This window comes from Cherax quadricarinatus, chromosome 30 (genome assembly GCF_038502225.1).
Source record: "Cherax quadricarinatus isolate ZL_2023a chromosome 30, ASM3850222v1, whole genome shotgun sequence".
Lineage (NCBI taxonomy): Eukaryota > Metazoa > Arthropoda > Malacostraca > Decapoda > Parastacidae > Cherax > Cherax quadricarinatus.
In genome coordinates, this window is record NC_091321.1 from 22,403,191 (window position 1) to 22,428,516 (window position 25,326).

At 38.8% G+C, this 25,326-nt stretch overlaps 1 protein-coding gene across 4 annotated transcripts in view; it reads left to right on the forward strand.

The window, feature by feature from the left end:
- Positions 1-25,326, forward strand: part of Npc1a (Niemann-Pick type C-1a) — a 133,376-nt gene that overhangs the window by 94,027 nt on the left and 14,023 nt on the right. For 3 of the 4 annotated variants that reach the window (XM_053782007.2, XM_053782005.2, XM_053782006.2), the window contains exons 17-22: positions 715-892; positions 1,967-2,107; positions 3,503-3,663; positions 7,573-7,804; positions 8,427-8,540; positions 17,578-17,740. In XM_053782007.2, the coding sequence (XP_053637982.2) occupies positions 715-892; positions 1,967-2,107; positions 3,503-3,663; positions 7,573-7,804; positions 8,427-8,540; positions 17,578-17,740 (989 nt within the window). Of the gene's footprint in view, positions 1-714; positions 893-1,966; positions 2,108-3,502; positions 3,664-7,572; positions 7,805-8,426; positions 8,541-17,577; positions 17,741-23,957; positions 24,047-25,326 lie in introns of those variants that run through there. The other variant, XM_070089994.1, reaches the window with a different exon arrangement.

Below are 25,326 nucleotides of genomic sequence, written 5' to 3' on the forward strand. Positions count from 1 at the left end.
GTCTTGCCACTTGCATGATAAGTTATTATTTTTTTGTAAAATTTTGTTGAGGTTGTGGAATGAAAGATTTTCAATTTTTTTTCCTTATTTGTTTTTGGATAAGTACTGATGTATTTATGAAAATGCTCAATACTAATAAAAAAAAGACCCTGACCCCATAACACTCAACTAGATGGCCCTCTATTTAGTCAAGGCTCTGTCCCATGTTGTTTCAGTATTCGAACATTCGCTGCATTATTTTACTGTTATTAAATAAATTTAGTCCTTTGATACAGAATATTTGTTCCTGTCTTTCATACATTTTGGAAATGTGTCTGCTCCAGTGCTGTTTCTGCAGCCACCATTGTATAGTTTTTTCAGGACCCTTTCCATGTTTCTGTATTCGTCCTTGTATTAAGTTAATTTAGTTCCCTTGTCATATGTTTTTTACTCCATGCACTATTTCTCAGTCAGGTATGCTGAAACTGGTACACAGTACATTCTCTAATTTCTACTTAGAGGTGGAAAGGGTAGTGCCTGCATTCTGAAGGAGAATGGGGGGTATGTTGCAGTTGAAGGATAATTCAGAATTGTGATGTCAGTTCACTTCTGGCAAGACAGTGATTGAATGAATGATGATAAATGCATTTTTTCTTGATGAGAGATGCTGTTGAGGTAAAATAATAATAAAAAAAAAAAAAAAAGTCTTCAAGGTTGATAAGTTTTTCTTTGCAGAACTTACATTGCTCAGCCAGCATCATCATGGCTTGATGATTACATGGACTGGTCTCTGTATAACATGCAAGAGGGAAGTGCGGGTGTTCCATGCTGCCGCATCAAGAATGATGGCTCCTTCTGTCCATCCACTGATTATGAGTCACCCTGTCAGAACTGTAATATAAAAGTTATGGAGGTATAGCATGGTAATTTTGTTGTAATTAATTAATTATTAGGTATTCCTAGCATTTCTTGTGGTGAGGTGATTGCTGTTTCCTTTCCATACGATATCTTGAGTGTGTGTGTTTCTATTGACTAAGATTTGAAAAACTTTTGTATCTTAATAAAAATAAGATTTAGGAACCAGTTTTTTACTTGGGCAAGGACTTGTTCATGCTCACAGGATGGACTGCATATTCTTAAGCTATTAAGAAGCTTTTAACATTGCCACATAGAAGCTACTTAGCAAATTGTAGAAGTAAGCCATTGTAGAAACAAATGTATTAGCATGGTTAAGGGGATATTCAAACAAATAGAAACAATGACTGTAGTGATGAAGCTTCAGGATGGGAGAGCAACATGTGGAGTTCCACATTGCTCAATGTTGGGCCTCACTGTTCCTGATTCTTCATGTATATTAATGACCTCATTACAGCAATTATCTCCTGCATTGCCTTGTTTGAGATTCCAATTTAATGAGAATACAAGCTGAAGAGGATGAGAGAAGACTGCAAGAAGATTTGGCTAGATTTCAAGGGTAATCAGATGTGTTAATGGAATTTAGCCTGAGAATAAAATGGAATTTAGCCTGAGCATAAGCAACTTTATGAAAACTGGAGACATTCAGTACTCATTTGTGGTGGGGTCTTTTTTTTTTTTCCTAGGCTTACATAAAAGTAAAAATTGGTCCCTGGGTACCCATCTTGGGACAATAATTGCAGTGCAAATATGTGAGAGGAATTCATCTTGCAGAAAGTCATATTGTTGTCAAAATGATGATCTGCAAAATAATAAAACCAGACTTGCTGGAAGCACTCAAATGTTGTGGCAGTAGTTTAACTCCATATAATGTTGAGAATCGGACATTATACATCATCTTTGAAAGACAATAATAGAAAGGTGCAAGGGAGAGGGATGGGGTTGTATATGTATGCACAGTATAGTTACAAATGTTTTACTGTTTGATTTATATATACCAAATTTGTTGTAATTTAAACCCTACTTTAACATAGTATAAGGTTGCTGACTATACATTTTTTTTTTCCTGTAGGATGGACTTCGGCCAGATCCTGTCACCTTTATGAAGTACTTGCCCTTCTTCTTAGAAGATATTCCCTCTGAATCATGCCCAAAGGGTGGGCATGCAGCATATGGTCAAGCTGTAAATATTGCCCCAGATGCTCATAATGAGGTAATTTTAAAGATGCTTCTCTTCAGGAGCTATAAATATTAAAATTTATTTATACTGTATATTTCATTAAGTGATAAAAGAAATAATATTAAAAGATATTGTACTTGACTGCGTGTATATATGGTGTTCAAGACAATTTATCTCATGTCAAATCATTCTTGAGCTTGCAGTACTGGTAGGGAACCCTTGTCTAGTAAAACATTGAGGTAAAATTCATGATAGTACAAAGGAGTGCATCAAAACTGATGTTCAAACTGAGGAGATGTGATATTTAGAAAAATGCCAGACCCGGGCCTTGCATCACTGACGGAAGAAACTAATAGAGGGGATATAATTACAGCATGCAAAATTCACCAGTGTATTAATAGTGTGAAGGGATAGAGAACCTGTCCTTGATAGGCTCTATCAGGGAAAGCAGCAAGAAATAGGTACAGAATATCCTTGATTTAATGAACTTCAGAAATTCATGACAGAATTCTTTGTCATTTGATTGAGAAATAACAGAGTAAGTTTGTTGCTTGCACAATTGTCTAATCTATTTCTAATCTCTTCACCACTCTCACCATCATCACCCACCTGCTGTCCCCTATTAATGCATTAAATTGAGGGTTTACTATAATTAAAGTTCTGTGCCTTTAATTGCAGATACATAATCACAGAAAAAGTAAAAACCTGATGCATATAATGAGACTGCCAGTGTGTTAAAAAGAAAAAAATATAACTTTATATACAGTACTAATACATAAATACAGTAATTATTCTTTTTTTTTTTTTTTTTTTTTTTTTTTTCAACAAGTCGGCCGTCTCCCACCGAGGCAGGGTGACCCAAAAAGAAAAAACTTTCATCATTCAACACTTTCACCTCACTCGCACATTATCACTGTTTTTGCAGAGGTGCTCAGAATACAACGGTTTAGAAGCATACACATATAAAGATACACAACATATCCCTCCAAACTGCCAATATCCCAAACCCCTCCTTTAAAGTGCAGGCATTGTACTTCCCATTTCCAGGACTCAAGTCCGACTATATGAAAATAACCGGTTTCCCTGAATCCCTTCACTAAATATTACCCTGCTCACACTCCAACAGATCGTCAGGTCCCAAGTACCATTCGTCTCCATTCACTCCTATCTAACACGCTCACGCACGCTTGCTGGAAGTCCAAGCCCCTTGCCCACAAAACCTCCTTTACCCCCTCTCTCCAACCCTTTCGAGGACGACCCCTACCCCGCCTTCCTTTCCCTATAGATTTATATGCTTTCCATGTCATTCTACTTTGATCCATTCTCTCTAAATGACCAAACCACCTCAACAACCCCTCTTCTGCCCTCTGACTAATACTTATTAATACTAATAATTATTCTTGTCCATATTTATTGTTTATATCTCAGACGAGTGTTGGAGCCAATTACTTCATGACGTACCACACCATTCTAAAGAAATCAAATGACTATTACATGGCTCTGGAGTGGGCAAGAAAAGTTTCAAAGAACATCACAACTGCACTAAATGAGGGCTTGGAGGAGCCTCGCTATGAAGTGTTCCCTTACAGGTAATATTGATCTTGTCTACTTTGTGTTTGTCATTGCATAATTTACATCTCGTTTTACTATCCACTAATTTACTAATCTTGCAGGTAAATTTACATTATTGTAACTGCAGTGTTGTACTTCCTGCATTGTTTTACTTCCAAGTATTTATGTGGAAATGAAAGTTGAATAAGCATTAGAGGACAGACAAGTGTGATGATGCTAATGCTAAGATAGTTTAATGCCTCAGTCATGGCCAAAAAAGATGTGGTTTTGTTTTAACACATTCTCTAATTCTATATTTCTTGAAAGCTTCTTTTTTTTTTTTTTTTTTTATTATCGCACTGGCCGATTCCCACCAAGGCAGGGTGGCCCAAAAAAGAAAAACTTTCACCATCATTCACTCCATCACTGTCTTGCCAGAAGGGTGCTTTACACTACAGTTTTTAAACTGCAACATTAACACCCCTCCTTCAGAGTGCAGGCACTGTACTTCCCATCTCCAGGACTCAAGTCCGGCCTGCCAGTTTCCCTGAATCCCTTCATAAATGTTACTTTGCTCACACTCCAACAGCACGTCAAGTATTAAAAACCATTCGTCTCCATTCACTCCTATCAAACACGTTCACGCATGCCTGCTGTAAGTCCAAGCCCCTCGCACACAAAACCTCCTTTACCCCCTCCCTCCAACCTTTCCTAGGCCGACCCCTACCCCGCTTCTTGATTAATAATAATAATAATAATAATTGAATAAAAAGGACAATGCACAAATAATCCACACTTAAAAAATTGAAACTTATGACAACATTTCAGTCCATTTTGAACCATTAAAAGTCACACTTATGTGACTAGTTAATGGTCCAAATTTGACCGTAATATTGTCTTAAGTTTGTCTCTTAAGTGAAGGTTGTTTGTGTAATAATGATAGCCAGTTTGCTAAAATAAATTATCTCCCACTGAGGTAGGGTGACCTGAAAAGGAAGAAGCACTTTTGCCATCACTTACTCCACCACTGTCTTGCCAGAGGTGTGCTGACTCTACAGCTCGGATGCCACTCTAATCTGCAGTACCCCCACCCCTCCTTCAGAGTACAGGCACTGTACTTGTCACCTCTAGGACTTAAGTCTGGCTGACCAATTTTTCTGAATTCCTTCATCATTATTACCTTTTTCACACTCCAACAGCAAGTCAGTCATAAAGGCTTGCCTCCACTCTTATCTAATGTGCGTGTTGGATGTTCAGTCCCCTTGCACTTGAAACCTCCTCTGCCCCCCTCTCTCCAACCTTTCTTAAGGCAACCCCCCTACCCTGCCTTCCCTCCACTACAGATTTATACACCCTCAAGGCATCCTGTTTCTCTACCCTTCCTCTCTAACTGTCCAAACTACCTCAACAACCACTCCTCAGCCCTCTGAATAATACTTTTAGTTGGTTTAGGAAGACACGTAAGCAAACACTATAACATATTTATTAGAAAACGTTTCGGTCCTGGGACCTTGATCACTTCTAAAAAGCATGGCTTCCTTCGATGTCACAGCCCTCTTTACCAACGTTCCTACTGACGCTGCAATCAACATTCTGAGGCAGAGGCTCACTGAAAACCACGACCTCCCTTTACCTCTTCTAGATTTCATCAATCTAGTGGAACTTTGTGTTAATTTCAACTCTTAAAGTATCAGGACAACTGTTACAAACAATGCTTTGGGATGGCAATAAGCAGCCCACTCAGTGCTGTGCTTGCCAACCTCTTCATGGAAAACCTGGAGACAGAAATTCAGCACCCTCATTCCCAACACCGTTACCTGGCTAAGATACGTTGATGATATATTGGTTTTCTATCCGAGACGTCTCAATATCCAGGCCCTTCTCAACAAGATCAATGCAGTTGAACCATCAATAAAGTTTACACTTGAACTCGAAAATGATGGCAAACTTCCTTTCCTCGACATTCTACTGTGCAGATCTCCCGACAGTGACAAACTTCTCTTCAAAGTGTATAGAAAACCTACCAACAAGGACATCTTATACACTTTTATTCACACCAAGACACCCGCACTAAGAGAGGAGTCCTCATTGGCTTCTTCTTGAGAGCTCTTCGCATCTCCAGCCCTTGTTTTCTAGAAGAAGAATGCACTTACATAACACAAGCCTTTACACGTCTTCAGTTCCCATCTTTCTTCATCCGAGATTGCAGACTCAAGGCACAAGCTATCCTCAACAAACCGCCCATAGTACAGCCCCCTAAGCAGTTCATAGTACTCCCATGTGGCGATGTTGCCACGAATACTCGCTGGGCACTTGCTATGAGTAACATCAACGTTTCCACCATAAACACGCCATCTATCGAAGACCTCACTACGAAACGCAGCCCCACACCTCTTAACTTCTACAGCAGGCGTCTACACTATCCCCTGTGGGTTCTGTCCCAAGAAATATGTAGGCGAGACAGGCAGAGATCTTGCAGTCCACCTGAATGAGCATCGAAATGCCTCTAACAGAGACGATGTAAGGTACGCCTGTGTCCTCCACAGAGACTCCACAGGGCATTTGATGAACTGGAATGAGGCACAACTCGTTCTCACTGAACCAGACCTCAGACGCCGACGGTGCCTAGAAGCCTCACTAATCGCCGTCACCGACACTATAGAACGCAACACTGGAAACTACAAAATTTCAAAAGCATTGGCATACATGATACTTAAGCAGCACCAACCCAACAACACAGGAGTCGCATGATTTCATCGTCTACCCGTCCTCATCATAGGTAGAGGTTGTATCAAAACAAGGACCTGCCTCGCATGGGCCAGTAGGCCTTCTACAGTGTTCCTCCATTCTTATGTTCTTATGACATTCCTCAGGTCACGTGCGTCACACCTCACTCTCCGCCTATATATATAATGTCTTTCTACCTCTGTATGTTAGAAGTGATCAAGGTCCCAGGACCGAAACGTTTTCTAACATGTTAGTGTTTCGTTACATGTCTTTCTAAACCAACTTGTCGGTATTTATTACCAAGGTTTATACCAATACGTTTAGTAACTCTGCACCTCTTCCTACTCTCCAAGCTGTGAATTTTCTGCATAATATTTGCACCACACATTTTCCTCAGACAAGTCATCTCCACTGCCTCCAGCCTCCTAGCTGCAAATATTCACAACCCAATTTATTCTGTGTATTCAAGTGGAGCAGTGTCAGGCTATGCATTTCCTCATGTTTGAATACTATATCATGAAACACATCTAATATCCCGAGAAACTAGAGTACATAGTGTTAAACATTAAAAAGAGTAAAATAAAACCAAAAGAAACTCATAATTTGGTATCAGTAAATTGTAAAATGTAAGTATTGCTGGTGCACTAATGATGCTGTTGCTGACTAGTGATAATTTTTGCCAACTTCAGTGCCCCATAAAATCACAAGTTTTTATCAGATTCTACTCATTTTAGTTTTTTTTTTTTCAGCGAACCAGCTGTATCCCACCAAGGCAGGGTGACCTTAAAAGAACAAAAGTTTTTCTTCTTAAATTTAGTAATTTACATAGGAGACAGGATTACTAGCCCCTTGCTCCTGGCATTATAGTCGCTGATTAGGACACGCACGGCTTACAGAAGAAGAATTCTTTTCCACTTCCCCATAGAGATAAGAAATAAACGAGAACTACTACTACTAAGAAAATAGAAGAAACCCCAGATGGGTGTGTAAATATATATGCATGTGTAGTGTGACCTAAGTGTAAGTAGAAGTAACAAAATGTACACGTTATCCTGCGTGTTTAAGACAAGAAAGACACCAGCAATCCTACCATCATGTAAAACAATTGCAGGTTTTTGTTTCACACTCACTAGGCAGGACGGTAGTACCTCCCTGGGTGTTTACTGTCCACCAACTACTACCTATTAAGTTACTGATCTTAATTAATTATTGTTTTTCAGTGTTTTCTATGTATTCTACGAGCAATATTTGACAATGTGGGAAGATGTTTTGACTTCCCTTGGCATCTCTCTTGTAACGGTGCTGTTGGTGAGCATCCTCCTGTCTGGTCTTGATGTTGCCTCATCCATAGCAGTAATAGTTACCATCATCATGATCCTTGTCAACCTTGGGGGACTCATGTACTGGTGGGATGTTTCCCTCAATGCAGTTTCGCTCGTCAACTTGGTTATGGTAAGTGTTCTGGGAAAGACTGTGGTGGCCTTGAACTGACCTGTGTTTGGAACAGCATTGATCATATGAACGCTATAATTTTCTTTTACCCATTATTTTTTCCATTTCTAATTTGTCATTCATATGCCTATACTTGACAGGCAATCTATAAAGTACAACAATCATGATAATCATGGTATGTGGAGATATTAGAGAGTGATAGGTATAGTATACTGTACAATACCTTGTTAGGCACTGGAAGCTTGTGGCTTATTAAAGTTTTTGGTAGTCCTGTATAGTGAGGTTGTTTGTAGATTGGTCATCCATCACCTACTAGCTCGGCTTGGTTCTTTTTAACCAGCCAAACCAATATACAGGTACCCAACAAGCCACACCAGTGTATAGGTACCCTTCCAGCCACACCAGTGGGAAAGTGTGTATGTGTGCATGCATATGCGGTTTTTATTTTTTATTCTTTTTTTTAATTTTATATATTTTTGTGCATTGCATTTATAAATCATTTTTTTCCGAATATGTAAATGGTAATAAAGCTGCTGATTATTTATACACTTGGTAAATAAACCTTAGTGAGTTCCAGTTACCATAGTGTGGGAAAATATCTTTTTAAGACTATATTTTTCAGGCTGTTGGCATATCAGTGGAGTTTTGTAGTCACATAACTCATGCCTTCTCTCTGTCCATGGAAGAGACTCGGCTGCTGCGAGCAAAAGATGCCCTCATTACTATGGGCAGTTCAGTAAGTAGTGAAAGTCTTCATGAGCTTAATATATAAACTGTATCATGTGTGCTACATTCCATTATCATGTATACAGTGTAAAGTTTTCAGTTATATTTTTGTTCATATTTTCAAGTGATAGCCAATAGTAGTAAGAATGTTAACACTCACTTTCGATATTCGCCTTTATTTTTTTTTTTTATATATATATAGTATAATGGAGAGTTAGAGGTATTGGGAAGATGGAGAGAATATTTTGAGGAATTGTTAAATGTTGATGAAGATAGGGTAGCTGTGATTTCGTGTATAGGGCAAGGAGGAATAACATCTTGTAGGAGTGAGGAAGAGCCAGTTGTGAGTGTGGGGGAAGTTTGTGAGGCAGTAGGTAAAATGAAAAGGGGTAAGGCACCTGGGATTGATGGGATAAAGATAGAAATGTTAAAAGCAGGTGGGGATATAGTTTTGGAGTGGTTGGTGCAATTATTTAATAAATGTATGGAAGAGGGTAAGGTACCTAGGGATTGGCAGAGAGCATGCATAGTTCCTTTGTATAAAGGCAATGGGGACAAAAGAGAGTGCAAAAATTATAGAGGGATAAGTTTGTTGAGTATACCTGGTAAAGTGTATGGTAGAGTTATTATTGAAAGAGTAAGACGGAGAATAGGATAGCAGATGAACAAGGAGGCTTTAGGAAAGGTAGGGGGTGTGTGGACCAGGTGTTTACAGTGAAACATATAAGTGAACAGTATTTAGATAAGGCTAAAGAGGTCTTAGTGGCATCTATGGATTTGGAAAAGGCATATGACAGGGTGGATAGGGGGGCAATGTGGCAGATGTTGCAGGTGTATGGTGTAGGAGGTAGGTTACTGAAAGCAGTGAAGTGTTTTTACGAGGATAGTGAGGCTCAAGTTAGAGTATGTAGGAAAGAGGGAAATTATTTCCCAGTAAAAGTAGGCCTTAGACAAGAATGTGTGATGTCATCGTGGTTGTTTAATATATTTATAGATGGGGTTGTAAGAGAAGTAAATGCGAGGGTCTTGGCAAGAGGCGTGGAGTTAAAAGATAAAGAATCACGCATAAAGTGGGAGTTGTCACAGTTGCTCTTTGCTGATGACACTGTGCTCTTTGGAGATTCTGAAGAGAAGTTGCAGAGATTGGTGGATGAATTTGGTAGGGTATGCAAAAGAAGAAAATTAAAAGTGAATACAGGAAAGAGTAAGGTTATGAGGATAACAAAAAGATTAGGTGATGAAAGATTGGATATCAGATTGGAGGGAGAGAGTATGGAGGAGGTGAATGTATTCAGATATTTGGGAGTGGACGTGTCAGCGGATGGGTCTATGAAAGATGAGATGAATCATAGAATTGATGAGGGGAAAAGGGTGAGTGGTGCACTTAGGAGTCTGTGGAGACAAAGAACTTTGTCCTTGGAGGCAAAGAGGGGAATGTATGAAAGTATAGTTTTACCAACGCTCTTATATGGGTGTGAAGCATGGGTGGTGAATGTTGCAGCGAGGAGAAGGCTGGAGGCAGTGGAGATGCCATGTCTGAGGGCAATGTGTGGTGTGAATATAATGCAGAGAATTCGTAGTTTGGAAGTTAGGAGGAGGTGCGGGATTACCAAAACTGTTGTCCAGAGGGCTGAGGAAGGGTTGTTGAGGTGGTTCGGACATGTAGAGAGAATGGAGCGAAACAGAATGACTTCAAGAGTGTATCAGTCTGTAGTGGAAGGAAGGCGGGGTAGGGGTCGGCCTAGGAAAGGTTGGAGGGAGGGGGTAAAGGAGGCTTTGTGTGCGAGGGGCTTGGACTTCCAGCAGGCAAGCGTGAGCGTGTTTGATAGGAGTGAATGGAGACAAATGGTTTTTAATACTTGACGTGCTGTTGGAGTGTGAGCAAAGTAACATTTATGAAGGGGTTCAGGGAAACCGGCAGGCCGGACTTGAGTCCTGGAGATGGGAAGTACAGTGCCTGCACTCTGAAGGAGGGGTGTTAATGTTGCAGTTTAAAAACTGTAGTGTAAAGCACCCTTCTGTCAAGACAGTGATGGAGTGAATGATGAAAGTTTTTCTTTTTCGGGCCACCCTGCCTTGGTGGGAATCGGCCAGTGTGATAATAATAAAAAAAAATAATTCTAGAAGAGTAGAGAATATTTTTCTATAGGTATTGACACTAAAAGTATGAAATTTGATTGAAAAACTTGCTGAATTATACTTGTGGGCTTATTCATGGATGGGTCTATGAAAGATGAGGTGAACCAAAGAATTGATGGGGGAAAAAAAGTGGCGTGGTGCATTGAGGCATGTGTAGAGACAGAGCTCTATTTATGGATGCAAAAAGGGAAATGTACCAGAGCATAGTGTGAAGCATATGTTTTAACCCTTAAACTGTCTAAATGTAGATCTACGTTGGCACAAGTAGTGCTCCAAACTTAGAACAACGTTTTATTTTTCATTCCTTCAAATTTGGCACAATAGGCTTGAGACTCCTAGACATGAAAGAATGGGTCTGTGCACTCAGTGTGCGTACTATTAAAAAAATCTGGGAGCACTTTGTACCTTGTGGGAGCACCGTTCAATTGAGCACCAGCTGGAGCAAATAACATGGCAAACACCAGGGATTCACTGATGCCATGTTGCATTAACACTCCCATTTTAAGAGGAAAGTAAAAATGGGTTAGATAAATACACGAGTGAGTGTGGGTGGGTGTGAGTTGGACCTGACTAGCTTGTGCTACTAAGTCTGATGTCATGCTCCTTCATTGGATGTGACCTGACTAGGTGGGTCATTGGTCTAAGCAGGGGGGGGGGGTGACATGTACCTGCCTTGCATTGGCCAGTAGGCCTGCTGCAGCGTTCCTTCTTTCTTATGTTCTTATGTATTCGGCAGGCTGGCTGGCTTGCTTTGGCTCTCTCTCTGTCTATATCTGTCTCATATGTACACATAAGTACAGTTATAGTGTAAATTACCTAGAATAACCCAAAAATTCCAGGCAAAGATAGACAGACAGACAGAAACATGTTTGTGTGTATCAGTGAAACAAATAAATCCAGGGTTCCCCGAGCACCCATTTATGAAATGTCACCAAGCTGATAAGATGTCATAACACCATTCTTCAAGGCCTGTAATATACATATATTCCAGGCAGGCAGACAGAAAGACAGATAAGCAGAGACAGACAGACACACAGATAAACAGACAGGGAGACAAGACATGTTTGTGTGTAACAGTGATAACAATACAGCGAGGGTTAGCTGGAGCAGTGGGCATTTATCAGATGTCACTGGGCTGTCAACAGTATAGGGATGCCTTTCATAACACCATGCTTCAAGGTATATGCCAGGGTATCTAAAACATTGCTGGGACCTATAAATACTTTTATATATTTCTAGACAGAAGTAAATAACCCAAGCAGGTGTAAATGTTCACCTGTCAGTGTGATATGACTATTTGAGTACAGTGGACCCCCGCATAGCGATATTAATCCGTGCAAGAGAGCTCATTGTTATGCGAAATTATCGTTATGCGAATGAATTTTCCCCATAAGAAATAATGGAAATCAAATTAATCTGTGCAAGACACCCCAAAGTATGAAAAAAAAATTTTTACCACATGAAATATTAATTTTAATACACACAAACTGAAAAAGGCATGCACAATTACATGACACTTACTTTCATTGAAGATCTGGTGATGATTGATGGGATGGGAGGAGGAGAGAGTGTTAGTGTTTAGAAGGGGAATCCCCTTCCATTAAGACTTGAGGTGTCAAGTCCTTTTCTGGGGTTACTTCCTTTCTTCTTTTAATGCCACTAGGACCAGCTTCAGAGTCACTGGAGTTCTGTCGCACAACATATCTGTCCATAGTGGCCTGTACCTCTCGTTCCTTTATGACTTCCCTAAAGTGTTTCACAACATTGTCAGTGTAATAGTCACCAGCACGGCTTGCAATAGCTGTGTGAGGGTGATTTTCATCCATGAAGGTTTGCACTTCAAGCCACTTTGCACAGATTTCCTTAATCTTTGTAGTAGGCAATTTCTTCAATTTCTCTCTCCCCTCCTTCGAACCAGTTTCCTCAAGTCTGGCCTCTTGCTGTTGAAGTTGATCTATCAGCTCATCAGTGGTTAGTTCTTCATTGTCCTCCTCCACCAACTCTTCCACATCATCCCCACTAACCTCCAACCCCAAGGACTTTCCCAATGCCATAATGGATTCCTCAATTGGCATAGGATTCTCAGGGTTAGCCTGAAACCCTTCAAAATCCCTTTGGTCTACACATTCTGGCCACAGTTTCTTCCAAGCAGAGTTCAAGGTCCTCTTATTCACTCCCTCCCAAGCCTTACCTATAAGGTTTACACAATTGAGGATATTAAAGTGATCTCTCCAAAACTCTCTTGGAGTCAGTTGAGTTTCTGAGGTCACTACAAAGCACCTTTCAAACAGAGCTTTTGTGTACAGTTTTTTGAAGTTTGCAATAACCTGCTGGTCCATGGGCTGCAGGAGAGGAGTGGTATTAGGAGGCAAAAACTTCACCTTAATGAATTTCATGTCCCCATAAAGTCGCTCTGCCACGTCTGTAGGATGACCAGGGGCATTGTCTAACACCAGGAGGCACTTAAGTTCTAATTTCTTTTCAGTTAGGTAATCTTTCACATTGGGGGCAAATGCATGGTGTAACCAGTCATAGAAAAAGTCCCTAGTGACCCATGCCTTACTGTTTGCCCTCCACAGCACACAAATTTTCCTTGAGGACATTCTTTTGCCTGAACGGTCTGGGAGTTTCAGAGTGATACACTAATAAAGGCTTCACTTTGCAATCACCAGTAGCATTGGAACACATCAACAGAGTAAGCCTGTCTTTCATAGGCTTATGTCCTGGGAGTGCCTTTTCCTCCTGAGTAATGTAGGTCCTGCTTGGCATTTTCTTCCAAAACAGGCCTGTTTCATCACAATTAAACACTTGTTCAGGTTTCAGTCCTTCAGTTTCTATGTACTCCTTGAATTCCTGCACATATTTTTCAGCTGCTTTGTGGTCCGAACTGGCAGCCTCACCATGCCTTATCACACTATGTATGCCACTACGCCTCTTAAATCTCTGGCCTTAAATTCACTCACATCATCACTAGTTGCAGGCATTTTTTTAATTAAATCCTCATGCAACTTCCTAGCCTTTTCACTTATGATCACTTGAGAGATGCTATCTCCTGCTATCTGTTTCTCATTTATCCACACCAATAACAGTCTCTCAACATCTTCCATCACTTGCGATCTCTGTTTCGAAAATACAGTTAAACCTTTGGCAAGAACAGCTTCCTTGATTGCCTTTTTGTTGCCCACAATAGTAGCAATGGTTGATTGGGGTTTACTATACAACCTGGCCAGCTCGGAGACACGCACTCCACTTTCGTACTTATCAGTGATCTCTTTCTTCATCTCTATAGTAATTCTCACCCTTATTCCTGTAGGGTTGGCACTAGAAGCTTTCTTGGGGCCCATGGTCACTTATTTTGCAGATAAAATCACCAGAAACACTGTAATAATACGAAATGTTCCGATTGTATGCTTGGATGTTACCGCAGAGGCTGGCTGGTAAACAATGCCACCGGCGGAACATGTGAGGCTGGGTAAGGGCGCACATTAGACGCGTCTTGGACGAACAGCGTTGAGCGGGTTTTTTAGCGGTATGCGAGGCAAAATCTTGGTGATAAAATGTAGCGGTATGTGGATTTAACGTTATGTGATGCCAAGAGTATGAGGGGGTCCACTGTACTATTTCGGTACCTAATATTAGTGTCAGAACAAAGATTGGCTATGAAATTACAAGAACTGTTATAAATTGTAATTATCAGAACGTAAAAAGTATATAAATTAAAATAAAAACGAGAAAAAGGTATATTGGCAACACTTCTGCAAGTGGCAGGAGTAAGTGTTGCCGACAGGTGAGCATCCAGAGCCAACTTCATGATCTTATATCTCTGTAATTACTGACCCTAATTTTTTTTTTTTTAATCCTGTAACATGTAGAAAAATGTGCTCTTCATTTTAAAAGAAAAAAACGATTTTTTCATTTTTCAAAATATTTGGTGTGCCATGCAAGTGAATGTAGATCTACGTTTGGACAGTTTAAGGGTTAAACGTTGAAGCGAGGAGGAGGCTAGAGGTGGTGGCAATATCATGTTTGAGGGCAATATGTGGTGTGAATATTATGCAAAGAATTGAGCTTGGAGATTAAAAGCTTATGTGGGGTTGCCAAAAGTGTTATTCAGAGGGCTAGAGGGGCTGTTGAGGTAGTTGGGACATTTACAGACGGAGCAAAATAAGATTACTAGAAGGCACATATCTGGAATGGAGGGAAGGAGTGGTATGGGTCATCCTAGGAAAGGTTGGTGGGAGGGGGGTATAGGAAGTTTTGTGTGTTAGGGGCTTGGACATCCAACAGGCTTGTCTTCTTATTAGGTAAGAGTCAAGGTGAGTTGTTTTTATGATTTCACATTCTGTTGGAGTGTGAGCAAGGTAACATTTATGAAGGGATTCAGGGAAACCAGTTAGCAGGACGAGTTCTGGAGATCAGAAGCATTGTGCCTTCAATCTGAAGGTAGAGTGGAGAAGTTGCAGTTCGGTGGGTCATATGAACTGTTAAGTCAGCACATTTCTGGCAAGACAGTGATGGAATGAATAGTAGTGAAAGTTTTCCCTTTCTCAGGTCACCTTACTCTGATGCTGGTACGTTAAAAAATGTACATCCATATGTATTCACACTTTTTTTTTTAACATGCTGTCAGTCTCCCACTTTCATCAACATCCACACATAATCACCGTCTTTGCAGAGATGTGCAGATATGACAGTTCAGATGTCACTCCAAACGGCACATATCCAAAAGTGCTGGCATTGTACTTCCCACCTCCAGGACTCAAGTCCAGCTAACAGGTTTCCCTGAATCCCTTCACAAAATATTATCCTGCTCACACTAACAGCTTGTTAAGTCCCAAAAACCATTTGTCTCTGTTCACTCCTATCTAACATGCTCACACATCTGCTGTATGTCCAAGTCCCTTGCACACAAAAACCTCTTTTACCCCCTCCCTCCATCCTTTTCTAGGACGGCCCCTACCACTCCTCCCTTTACTACAGATTTATACACCCTTCATGTCAACCTATTTTGCTCCATCCTTTCTAAATAACCAAACCACCTCAACAACCCCTCCTCAGCCCTCTGAATAATATTTTTAGTAGCTCCACATCTCCTAATTTCCACACTAAGAATTCTCTGCAAAATATTTATGCCACACATTACCCTTAGACATATCTCCACTGCCTCCAGCCTCCTCCTTACTGCAACATTTACAACCCCTGCTTCACACCCACATAAGAGTGTTGGTACCACTATACTCAACATTCCCTTCTTCACCTCCATGGATAATGTTCTTTGTCTCCACAGATACCTCAGTGCAGCCCCCACCTTTTTACCTTCATCAGTTCTATGGTTAGGTTCATCCTTCAGAAACCCATCTGCCAACGAATCTACTCCCAAATATCTGAACATATTCACTTCTTCCATATTCCATCCTTCTAATCTAATATCTAATTTTTCCTTATATAAATCATTTGATACCCTGATCACCTTACTCTTATCCATGTTCTTTCAACTTTCTTCCTTTACACACCCTCCCAAACTCTTCCACTAACCTTGGCCACTTCTTTTCAGAATCTCCAAAAAGCACAGTATCATCAGTAAAAATTAACTGTGTCAAATCCCATTTTGTATTTGAATCCACGTAATTTAATCCCACCCCTCTCCCCAACACCATAGCATTTACTTCTTTTACATCCCCATCTATTTTTTTATTTTTTTTATTATCACACTGGCCGATTCCCACCAAGGCAGGGTGGCCCGAAAAAGAAAAACTTTCACCATCATTCACTCCATCACTGTCTTGCCAGAAGGGTGCTTTACACTACAGTTTTTAAACTGCAACATTAACACCCCTCCTTCAGAGTGTAGGTTGGTAGACAGCAACCACCCAGGGAAGTACTACCGTCCTGCCAGATGACTGTGAAACAAAAACCTGTAACTGTTTTGCATGATGGTAGGATTGCTGGTTTCTTTTTCTGTCTCATAAACACGCTAGATAACAGGGATATCTTGCTACTCCTACTTACACTTTGGTCACACTTCACAGACACGCACATGCATATATATATGTACATACATCTAGGTTTTTCTCCCTTTTTCTAAATAGCTCTTGTCCTTTTTATTTCTTCTATTGTCCATGGGGAAGTGGAAAAGAATCTTTCCTCCGTAAGCCATGCGTGTCGTATGAGGCGACTAAAATGCCGGGAGCAATGGGCTAGTAACCCCTTCTCCTGTATACATTTACTAAAAAAGAGAAGAAGAAATCCCCATCTATAGATGTTAAACAACCACAGTGACATTACCCATCACTATTTAGGGCCTACTTTTACTGGAGAGTAATCTCCCTCTTTCTTACACAGCCTAACCTGAGCTTCACTATCCTCGTAGAAACTTTACAGCATGTAGTGACTTGCCACCATACACTTGCAACATCTGCCAAATTTCTTCTCTATTCACCCTGTCATAATCCTTTTCTAAATCCATAAAAGCAATGAAAACTTCCCTACCTTTATCTGAATATTGTTCACTTGTATGCTTCAACACTTGGTCTCAGACCGTGCTGTGGGGACGTTGACCCCTGAAACCCTCTCCAGGTAAACTCCAGGTATCCCCTACCTTAAGCTTCCTTGTTTATCTGTAATCCTGCTCTCCATCTTACCTCTGATTCTTTCAATAATAACCCTACCATACACTACCAGGTATACTCAGTAGGCTTATACATTGATACATATATGCACATTGCACATATACATATATGCTGTATGAAAAAATTCACATATTGCTTGAAAATTTAATATCAAATAACCCTTCCATTTATGGAGGGTGATTTGATATACTGTATATTAGTATGATTGGATACATTTACTGAAAAAGGATGAAGTACAGAAGATAAATATGAGTTTGCTTATATTTTTTTCTTTTTTAGGTACTGTCAGGCATCACATTCACAAAATTTGGAGGCATCATTGTCTTAGCCTTTGCTCACTCGAAAATCTTCAAAGTTTTCTACTTCCGCATGTATCTTGGCATCGTACTGTTTGGTGCTGCGCATGGTTTGATATTCTTGCCTGTTATGCTCAGCTTCTGTGGTAAGTATATCGTGGTATAGTTTACAAAATACTATAATCATATATTAATGTAAAAGTACAAAAGTAATTTGTAAGGAGGACCAAGTAGAATCCTGTGTAATAATGTTCCTTGAACCTGACACTAAAAAGTTAATTGTATTTTATTTACCTTGCTACATTCAGTAAAAAATGTATATACAAGGCATGTTCAAAATATTCCTATTTCTTATATTTCCCATTTTACAAAAAAATTGCATAAAATTAACTCGTGCTTGTGTCAATACAGCTTTAAGCGTATTTTATCATTTTTATTCATTGTTGTGTATTAGTACATTTCAAAATTTTCGTGACCCAGTGGTTATCCCATGCTAACTTTAAATCTGAACTCTGATTTGGCATCCAGTTCATTTAAAATATTTTAAATAACCTCTTAAAATGATGGGTAGATTTCCTGCCTGCCTATCAGTTTATAATTTCATTCTAATTTCAGTCACACTGTCATGTTTACTGAATGCGCTGTTGAGTCTGAATGTTGTAAAATATTTTTCTTTTCCTTTCTCAGAGTCAAAATTTCCAGTTGTGCATAACAAACAGGACACTAATATCTCTTAAAAGTGACTATTCTAATAAACTTAGACTTCTGGTACTGTAATTGTATCGAAGCAACTTAAAATTATTTTAAAGAACTTCTGACGTTGAATGAATTTGCATTTTGCAAAGTTTTCATTGGGAAATGCAGCATGTACCTAAATTCTTGCATTTCCATCTACTATTCTGCACTGATAAATGATAAAATATTTGAGGGATTGCATTTAAAGTATTAGTTATTGACAAAACATGCCTTTTATATCATATTAATATATGCTTCTTGCACCAATTGTTTTCATGTTCCTAGCACTATTTCTGCCTCAAGAACTTTGGTGTGCTTAAAAGCAATCTATGGTATACCATTATTTTAACAACCTGTATAGTGTTTTATTAGCTTCAATGTTATGACATTAACCAGCTTGATGGTACAGAATGTCATACCTGTTAATTAAAAATGTTTAAGGACAAAGTTGACAAGGATTGAAGGACAATTTCCAAAGCAGCATTATATTTGGTGATAATTGATATACAGTGCTTGTCATTAAAGTATGCTGGCTCCCTCTAAAATCATGACCACAGAATTGGTTATTCCTTGCACTTTAGGATGTCCTTCAACCGTCTAGGAAGTGATTAACACACTTTCTTCAGGGTTTCAGGGAGTATATTCCCCCATAGCTCACAGATGACATCCTAAACCCATGGAAATGAGTTGATTTCCTTGCCTTTGTAGATCTCTCTTGTCTCAGCCCATAGGTTCTCATTGGGGTTCAAGTCTGATGAGTTTCCTGGCCAGTCATTGAAGAAGGGTACCCCCAGTCACAGAGTCATTGAAAAACAGATTTTGCAGTGTGGCAAGGAGCACACTTTTGCATGAAATCTTGTACCACACGGAAAGATTCAGGCAAATGATAACAGATCCAGTCTAGATACATTATTATTATCAACATTAGTGGGGATGTTTCTCTAGTGCTTCTGATATTGGGCATATCCTCAATACTGTCCTCGTGGAACCAACGCTACCAGGTCTCGTTGGACACTTCTACACATCACTGGCTTCTACTGTTCCCTTCATTTAATGGCATACATTATGTAGTCCAACAATCTCTGCAATTCTCTTTGTCAGTGACTTATTCCTGTCCACATTAATTCATCAATAACTAAAAATATCTTGGCAAACTTGGCCCTCAAAACCACATGGGGCAGGGGTACCGTGGACACAAAACCATCCACCACACAACCCTAGACTAGAAGGCACTGATGATGCAGCCAGCCATAGGGCATCCTGAGACATCCCCCTTTTGGTTGCCAGGACAGTATTAGCTTTTTGTCTTGTCAACAAATGTGCCAAGGTAGGATACTCATTTTGACATTAAATTACATTGAGTGCCTTCCACCCAGTATACTTTAACCCTTTCACTGACTGTGCCATAGTACTATGGCTTTGCGGTCACTGTCAGTGCCGTAGTACTATGCCATTAGCTCAGCTCACTCAGATAAGCTGTGAGCAGTAAATTTGGGCCTGGATGTGAGAGAATGAATCTGTGATAAGTATGCACCACATAAAAAAAAATCCTGCAGCACGGAGTGCATAATGAGGGAAAAAACGGTGACCATGTTTTTGGTTTAAAACAATGACTTTGCAGTGTATTCTCGATTTCTTGGTCTCATTTGATAGAATGGAAGATACGTTACAGACAGAGATGATTTTGATTGGTTTTAGGGCTGAAAATAACTTGATATTGAGTTCAATATAGCAGAAATGTTAAGTTTTTGCCAGTGTTCAAGAGTAATAAATCATGTCATGCATCCAATACACGTCAACTGGTGGGTCGGATATGCATTCGCAAATGCACTGATGTTATTTATACAATTATTACAGTATTGCACAACAGTAAATCTTCTATTTTTTGTGTGTGAATAAAAAATCAAAATGGAATTCATGTGTAAAGCCTGGGAATATTACTGATGAACAGAGGAAATGTTATTTTAGTGCCAGGAATGCCTGCATTGTTTATTCTAAATCCTATTTTGAAATTTGTGTGTAATTAGCCAAATTACCAATATCTGATCACTTTATTGAGTAGTTGAAATAGTTGATTACACGATCTCTTGTGGCGAGTCAATAAAATGGAAGACATACTAGTGAAATAGCTAAAAATTTGGTCTACTGGAACAGTGTAATCAGCCTAAAATAGGACTCAAAATGGACAGAACCACCGATGCATAAATATTGCTGACACGACATAATTCATGAAAGCATAATTTCTTCAGTTTTCCGTCAAATTTTGTACTTCGTTTTATTACCTCCAGAAAAAGATTCTCTACCATTTGATAAGAAAAAATTTCATGGACTTAGTGGACAAGTTTGTCTGGACAGTGAAAGGGTTAATGATGAACACTGCACATTAATTAATAAATTTTTAAGAAATCAGGTAAATGTATTTAAAAATTTTTTGAGTAGATACAAACTTCTAAAGTTAATGAACCACACTTAGTTTATTTTTTTTCTATTATAACGAAAGTTTTCATTTTCCTTATACTATCTTGTTACAACTACCCTTGATTTTACTTCTAATGCTGCTGCTGCTGCTCATGTTTCCTTATTTCTTTTGCTGCATTTTGTACCATTGTTCAGAGAAAGCTCCTGTTCTCAAATTCAGTAAATTCTGTACCATCATTCAGAATTAGGTATCAGCACCTGCTTTCAAATTTAGTCTGTTCTGTACCATCTTTCAGTTAGGCACTAGTAATTTTTTTATAATGCCAACATCTCCCACCAAGGTAGTGACCAAAAAAGAAAAATCCACTTCTCTCTCATTCATTTGATACAGTACAATACAATTATTATTTCTTTGCAAAGGTTAGTGTGTGATTTACTTTTATAAAATGTTAAGTACAAAGAAAGCCACTAACATGCCTGAGCATTTCAGGCAGACATCACTGTCTTGCCAGAAGCATGGTGCCTTTACAGTTCAGATCATCCTCTGAATTGCAACAACCTCCTTCAAAATGCAAGCACTTTACTTTCCACCTCCAGGACTTGTGTACAGATAGCTGGTTTATCCTGAATCCCTTCATAAATGTTTAAATAAAAAATTAAACTACAATATTATTTCCTATACACATTTTCATTGATAGAAATAAGAGTTGGAAGGGGCAGAGGGGTGGCAGGAATAGATAGAAGGAGGCATGAGCAGATGTAAACATTGGCAATGCTCCTCACCCATCCTTTATCAAAAAATGGAGTTCATCAACTAAATTGATGTACATTGCCTCGGTGGGAGACGACCGACTTGTTGAAAAAAAAAAAAAAAAAAAGATACAGTATAACCATTATATCCAGGTTCCTCTCATTTTTTTTTTTTTTTTTTTTTTTTAACAAGTCGGCCGTCTCCCACCGAGGCAGGGTGACCCAAAAAGAAAGAAAAAATCCCCAAAAAGAAAAAACTTTCATCATTCAACACTTTCACCTCACTCACACATAATCACTGTTTTTGCAGAGGTGCTCAGAACACAACAGTTTAGAAGCATATACGTATAAAGATACACAACATATCCCTCCAAACTGCCAATATCCTAAACCCCTCCTTTAAAGTGCAGGTATTGTACTTCCCATTTCCAGGACTCAAGTCCGGCTAAATAAAACAACCGGTTTCCCTGAACCCCTTCACTAAATATTACCCTGCTCACACTCCAACAGCTCGTCAGGTCCCAAATACCATTCATCTCCATTCACTCCTATCAAACATGCTCATGCGCGGTTGGTGGAAGTCCAAGCCCCTCACCCACAAAACCTCCTTTACCCCCCTCCCTCCAACCTTTTCAAGGACGACTCCTACCCCGCCTTCCTTCCCCTACAGATTTATATGCTCTCCATGTCATTCTACTTTGATCCATTCTCTTTAAAAAACCAAACCACCTCAACAACCCCTCTTCAGCCCTCTGACTAATACTTTTATTAACTCCACACCTTCTCCTAATTTCCACACTCCAAATTTTCTGCATAATATTTACACCACACATTGCCCTTAGACAGGACATCATCTTCTCGCTGCAGCATTTACAGCCCAAGCTTCACACCCATAGATTATGCAAATGAAAAGAAGTCAAGGATATATAAATAGAGGTGGTGGTACCTCTCAGACAGGTGCAGAGCCTGTGAACTCAGATTATATAAGTCATTTCCTCTTATAACCAGTTTGTTGCAAATGGATGGAAACAAAGAATATATAAATCTTGGAATACCTCTCATTTTATATACCTAAAAACATCTTCAGTATCCACATGGTGCAAAGGGTATGAAAACACAGCATGTATCGAATGGTATGCAAGAAACGGCTAATTTAGTCACATTGATTAGATCTGCAACACCCAGGGTGATGAACAATTTATATCAAATGTTGTATACTGTAATGGCCCTAAGAACTCCTAACACAAACATTATCATGGCAGTGCTGCAAGATGATCTATTCACTTTCTCATTTACAGTACTTTCACACTTCAGTATCAATCACTAACATATTCAACATTGGTATAAATACACCTAGAGTACATAGATGACTGGTAAAAGTACAGGAATGAGTAGTTAGTCAAATATTGGGTACTAGCCTTCATATACCCCTCTTAGCTATTTTCCACTAAATTTACTCCATGCTAAATGATAAATACAGTGGACCCCCGGATAACGATATTATTTCAATCCAGAAGTCTGTTTGGGTGCCATTATAGACCGAATTTGTTCCCATAAGAGATATTGTGAATTAGATTAGTCAGTTTCAGGACCCCAAAAATACACCTACAAAAGCACTGACAAAAATACACTTACATAATTGGTCGAGTTGGGAGCTGATCGTTATGCGGGGGTCCACTGTATAGCATAATCGAAAATATGCTGCAATTTTTCAATCACGCTATCACGAGTATTAATAGATCACGTGTCAAATCAGCAGTTTACTGTACTTTGCATATAAGCTCAGCTAGATATTCTTGTGTATATATTATTGCATTGCATTGTTGTTGTTGTTGTTGTGTGTGTGTGTGTGTGTGTCAAGGTGGGCTGCTTAAATAATTGAACTTTTCTGCTTGTAACCTTGTGAAAGTGAACATTCAGTTTCTGTAGAATAATAGTGAATTATGTTTTCTTGTGGTGCAAGATTTTATTGCTTTTTTTTTTTTTTTTTTTTTTTTTTTTTTTTTTTTTTTTTTTTTTTTTTTTTTTTTTTTTTTTTTTAGTGAATAGCCATTATTATCAAAAAAATATATTTAATTTAAGTAGTGGTTAGCAGGGTTGCACAGTATTTAGGTATTTAGATATTAAGGTTTTTAGTGTATGAACTCGCTGTATGTATTTGTAAATCGATACCCATTTAGCTACAGTGCCATTCAGGAATATTTCCTTTATAACTTGCAAGACAATGAAGAGGAAGGTTGTAGCAAATGTGTTTTTAAGACACTTGAGTTTTTAATGTGCACTATAGCTTCTTTAGTGATTCTGTTTTACCTGTCTACATCATAATTTTAAAATGGATATTGAATTAAAATCCTTTATTTCAACATAGTTAATCTTGTCTGGTTTTGGGATAATTTCATGGTTGGTACAAGAGTTGATTGGTACAATGTTAATTTTAATGTGTAATGTGTCATTCCCAAGTGATGGGTCATGGAGATACACTGCTGCTGTTACTGAAATGGACAAGTTTAGGAGAGGACAATTTTCTACAATAAGAAACCCTTAAAAGATGATCCTTTTCACTTAATACCAGAAAAGATTCAATAGACAATGGAATTATTTACATATCAACAAAATTAAAAAAAGATCTGTTCTCTTGTTTGTTATGGAAGATACTAATAGTTCAAAAGTGAAACAAGTTACTGAAGATGAAATAGTGAAAAGTTTATTTTCATTGAAAAATTTGTTGAGTGATTTTTAATAGAAGAAAAGAACACTTCATAACTTTTAAAGTTGCATTGAATAAAAGAAATATGAATTTTTTTTTTTTTTTTTTTAGAAAAAACAAAAAACAAAGTTGAAGCTAATTTCTTGACAGTAATAGGTCTCTTTCTTTCAACACACCGACCGTATCCTACCGACAGTAATAGGTACTTTAAGAAATAACTGGAAGGCAGTGTTTGACATGGACGATTATAGAATACACCATCATCCTATACGGCAGAATGTCAAAATTGAAAGGTGGCTGATGAACAGATATGTGCATATCCTTTTCTTAAGCAAGGTAAACATTTAGTAGTGATAAACTAAAATGTGCATTTTTGCAATCCATGAAGTACGAGTTACTGTGGTCTGTGAAAAAGAAAAAATGCAGTCCTACCTGACTTGCAACTCGCAAAATTGTAGTGGTCAGTATTGTTTTTGGGGCGTGATCAGATATGATCATCAGCTACATAAAATCCTTGGATTAACCTAACTGGGTTAAGTGGATCACAGATTTAAAGATCTGTATTTACTAGTGACACCTGATCTTTGCTAAAAGGCTACTTTATCATTGAGAAAGGATTATACATAAGATGATGGAAAAGTTCCTAGACAGTATTTTCATATTGTACAAACATTATTGCAAAAGTGATCATCTATGTGAGAGATTACAGTGGTACCTCAAGTTTCAAACTTTCTTCATTCCAAAAGGCTGTTCGAGTGCTGTTACCAAACGAATTTGTTCCGATAAGGAATAATGTAAATTAGATTAGTCGTTTCAAACCCCCAAAAATACACTTACAATAATACACTTACATAATTGGTCAAGTTGGGAGCAGTTCGAAACTCAGGGTACCACTGCACAGCACTTATTTTTATTTACAAAAGCAGTAAAATACTTTTGGTTTCCTGTTTCTTTTATTTGAATTTGCTTTGAGCATTTTTTTCCAAGATGCAAATACAACAGTCGACTAACTCTCAGATTCTTATTTCTTTTCCAGAGCAGCAGGTATAAGATGTGCCTTCATTTCTTGCCCTGCCTGGGAATTAAACCCAGGCCCTTTCATACTCTGCCTTTCAACATGTG